The sequence below is a fragment of the Teleopsis dalmanni genome, chromosome 1 (assembly GCF_002237135.1).
Source record: "Teleopsis dalmanni isolate 2A chromosome 1, ASM223713v2, whole genome shotgun sequence".
NCBI classification, from domain to species: Eukaryota; Metazoa; Arthropoda; class Insecta; order Diptera; family Diopsidae; genus Teleopsis; species Teleopsis dalmanni.
Window position 1 is genome coordinate 61,067,679 of NC_051846.1, and position 4,659 is coordinate 61,072,337.

General features: G+C 27.9%; 1 protein-coding gene across 1 annotated transcript in view; it reads left to right on the forward strand.

Moving 5' to 3' along the window:
* Positions 1-3,004: 3,004 nt before the first annotated feature.
* Positions 3,005-4,659, forward strand: part of LOC119682375 (zinc transporter ZIP1-like) — an 18,340-nt gene continuing 16,685 nt past the window's right edge. The window contains exons 1-2 of the mRNA XM_038095806.1: positions 3,005-4,324; positions 4,598-4,652. Of these exons, the coding sequence (XP_037951734.1) occupies positions 3,076-4,324; positions 4,598-4,652 (1,304 nt within the window). The 5' untranslated portion in view covers positions 3,005-3,075. The remainder of the gene's footprint in view (positions 4,325-4,597; positions 4,653-4,659) is intronic.

Consider the following 4,659-nt stretch of genomic DNA (forward strand, 5'->3'; position numbering starts at 1 on the left):
ATTATCATCTGCCTTTAATACTGCCACATTTTTTGGTTGGTTTCTCAGAACTATTTTTCACAGAATGTAAGATAAATCTTATTTTATTATAATATAATACATACATTTGTTTTATCATATTTGGTCTATAGGTGTATAGATTTTTTATGATAGAAAAAATAAAAAAGAAAAAGTTAAAAGAATACAAGATATACAAATATATATTTATTTATCAAAAAATGAAATCAAATAATTTAAAATTATTTGTTAAAAGTGCGTTAATTAAATATTTTTATTTATCAAAAAATACAAATTAAAAAAGAAACAAACAAAAGAGATAACTAAGTTCTTTAACCAATTCTATGTTTTTATTTATAAGTAAACAAAATATAAAAAAATATAAATAAAACAGTTGAAAAGATAACTTATTTCTTTAACCAATTCTATATTTTTGTTAACCAATAATAGATAATGCATTTTTTTTTTATTATTACTATATTCTGTAGTCTGACAGTCTGATTTAATAGCGGTAGCCTCTTCTTTTAAGTAGAAGAATTGGTCATTCAACTGCTTTTACACATTCCATAGAATGAACTAAACCAAATATTTATATTATATATCAATAAAAAAGATTTGAATTATTTTGTTTACAAATCAAAATTTTGAACGTTCCTAAAATCTGACACTGAAATAATTCACATCCCAGCATATATACAAATTTATTTAATTATTTCAATATTTATATTTATATTAAATTTGATTTTTAACGTCAGTTATGACGAAAAAGCTATTACAATATAAGCTTTTGCTTTTTTTCAATAGAGAAATTTTATGAACAGTAGTGAATTCCAACAACAAAATTTAATTAATCGAATTAGGAATTATAAAATTATATGGATTAGATTAGGATGATATACCTATCATCCATGGTCTTTTTGAAATTATTTCTTATATTTATTTATTTGTACCCTGCCAAATTCAAAGCTCAAAGTCGGTGTTCATTAGCCAACTGATCTAAAGCAGTACTTGACTTGTATTTTCTAACTTATAGTGTTATTAATTTTCTGTGAAATTTCACTAACTTATTTAATTGTTGTATTATATGAGAACGAAATCATACCTAAATCAGCTGTAAAATAATCAAATCAGTTAACTATAGTTAGTTTTAATTGTTAAATTTCAATACTATTTTTTGTAGATGTATTACGAATATTTAAAATAGTACATAAATATTTGTGAGGGACTTTCAGATAATATCGTAAATTTGAGAAAAAAAGATTGTCTTAAAATAACAAACAATCTGTACTACCAAAGAATATAATATGTATGAATATAGTTGTCAATTACAAATAAACATCAACAAAACTAAGATGTTACCTGTAAAGAAGATTGATAAGTAGATGATTTGTCATCTCATATCAATGGAGATCGTTTGTTACATGGAAAGTATCGAGACTAATGATATGGATAGTTGAAAACTCTGCGTGGTGTTCTTCAGAATTTGAAAAAATCAAAACGCATAATGCCTTTATAAGTTTCTTTAGAAAATCAGAGAATTGTCTTTTAAATACTATTATTATTGGGACTCATAATTTTACAAACATTTACTAATGAAACATTTTATATTCGACTTTATAATAACTAAGATGAGTTTCAAATAAATACTACAGTAAATAACAAAAAGCTCTGTAAAGTTTAGGAGATCTAAACAAAATATTGTTAAGTAATCCTACAATATAATGTGAAACATAACAATTAGAGTCGAGCTAATTAGATCAAGACTAGCTAAAAGATGGATCATGTTTGAAGTAAAATTTAACGAATTGTTTGAAACAGGAATAATTTGAGATTCTATATTAATACTGCTGGCAATGAGTTAGATATATTTAAATCATTCTATATACAAATATATATTTATATATTTAAAAATAAAAATATTATATGACAGTGAGCAATGATTGAGCATATTCGTTAAATTTTTAGCTTAAACATAAAGTCTAAGTCGTCTCTATGTTAATGAATAAAGCCGAGTTTTACTAAAAAATATTTGTTTTTATAACTCATCCTTTGACTTTAGAAGACAACGTCTTTCATCCATTGAGATATAAGTTTTGTGTTATTTAAGTTTATTGCTTCGATATAAGGCAAGTGCGATAAATTGTTGGAACCGAGTTAAACGCATAGATCACTTGGTAGAGTTAGAGTAAAATCGGTCAGAGGTGTAACTAGTAGATTCAAAAAATAATATTAAACTTTATTAAAGCTTGAATGTTATAAAATATTAATCATAAGCACGAAAAAATTAAATTGATTTGTCTTACAATATTTGCGGATTTTGTGAATAGTATTAATCTTCTTCTTCTATTTGATCTGATCTCCCTTTAAATGTTCTTTTTAAGCACCACTATCTAAATGTGTCTTCCTATCTTGCCCTGTTCTTTTCTCTATATATGTATTAGAAATCAATAACGCTTTAATCCCTATAAATTAAAATATATTATTGGTTTCGTATTTGTTCTAGCTCTTCAAAGCACTACCACGTCCTACGTACGTCATTCTTGCACTGTGATTATATAGTGGTAAAGTATTAATAACGCTTTAAACCTTACACATTATTGATTTTGTTATGGTTATAGTTCTTGTTCTTTAAATATACTTTTTGATATTATGAGACTAACACATTTCTGTTTCTTTCTCTTCGATTTTTTATTGACTATCGTTGGATTATATCTTAATTATGTAAAGTATATTTTTAAACTTTAGTCGGCGTTTTACATGAAAAAAAATATAATTTTTGATGCAGATTAAGTAAATTAGTTTTCATCATTTAATTTTCATTTATTTTATCTTGAAATATGCCATATTGTTAAAGTAAAGTTTTTTGAAGCATATATGGTAAATAAATTTAAATTATTACATTACTTTAAATATCATAAATATTTTTACATTGTGCATATATAAGTATACAATATTTATTATACGAATAATTATATGTTTCACTATCGTAGTAAGGCAGATCTATAAATCACTTTATATATCATTAGAACATTTCGGTTAATTGAGCAATTTTTTCTGTTGATAATTACAGTACTTAAAATGAACACAACAGAACAAATAGATAATGTAGTGAATTTACTACGAAATACCTTTAATCAGAGTTTACACTATGAATTGACGACAACAACAACAGCTTCTACGTTGCCACTACATAGCTCCATTGCTCGAGATAACAGCAATGAGGGCGATAAGGCGCTACTCATTGCAAAAGTTATTACCATTGTTATAATGTTCATTGCAACAGTGATTTGCAGTGGAATACCGTTCTTATTGAATCGTTACTTCAAATGGACTGAAAATAATACTGACGCACGTTCCGCCACTGTGGTGAAGTGTCTATTATATTTTGGCGGTGGGGTACTGATCTGTACGACTTTTTTGCATGTGCTGCCAGATGTACAGGAGGATGTACATGACTTGCAACATTGTGGCTATCTGCCTGAGTTGACTTTTGGTTTACCAGAAATGCTTATGTGTGCTGGATTCTTTTTAATGTTCTTCATCGATGAATTGGTGCATACTTTTCTACACAATCATAAACCATTGTTAGAGGAGGATGACGGCGCTGGTGCCGCTTTTGAACGTGGACATAGTTTCCGTAATAGCGTGTTATTTAAACCCAAAAACCCGAAGAAATTTGAGCTGGCGGAAAATGAAACAAGCGTTGCTACTATTAGTGTCACTGAAACGGACAATGTAAAGTTGGAGAACGGCAACAGCGTTCCGGAGCGAAACAACAACAATGTGGAAAGCAATAATACTGAACATGCTGTGGAACATAACCATAAACATCAACAGAACTCGCATTCACATTCCCATATGCCAGTAGTGAATAGTGAAGGGGATGCCGTTACCTCCTCACTGCGAGGTTTGTTTATTGTAATGGCTTTGTCATTGCATGAACTCTTTGAAGGTATGGCTATTGGCCTTGCCGGTACAGCAAGTTCGGTATGGTTTATGTTTGGCGCTGTCGCAGCTCACAAATTGGTCTTGGCGTTTTGTGTGGGCGTTGAATTGATCGTAGCACGTACACGTCGTGGATTAGTAATTGTTTACTTATTTACTTTTGCGATTGTTAGTCCAATCGGTATTGGTATTGGCATAGCAATTACTAATACAGATGATATGACTTCGACAAATATGACTGCAGCTATATTAAATGGTCTTGCCTGTGGTACTCTCTTGTATGTGGTGTTCTTCGAAATACTCTCGAAGGAACATGCTGGGTTATTGTCATATTTAATGTTACTCATTGGATTTGGTGTTATGTTTGGCTTACAACAACTAGGTATGTTAAAATAAATTTTTATTTTAATTGCATAAGTACATATTTTTTATTTCTATAATAAAGTAAATTAATAAATATTTTAATAAATAATTATAATAATAATAAAAATAAAATAAAATATATATATGGCATGACAAAATAACATAATTAAAATAAAAATTTATTAAAATAAAAATTTATTTTAATTATGTTATATCATGTATATATTTTATTTCATTTTTATAATAATTTCGTATAATAATTTTCGAATAATAACGTTTTGTATTATATTAGGTGCTGATGATCATGATCATGGTGATTCTTGCGACGGGGCTGACACTGAGACAACGCATCAG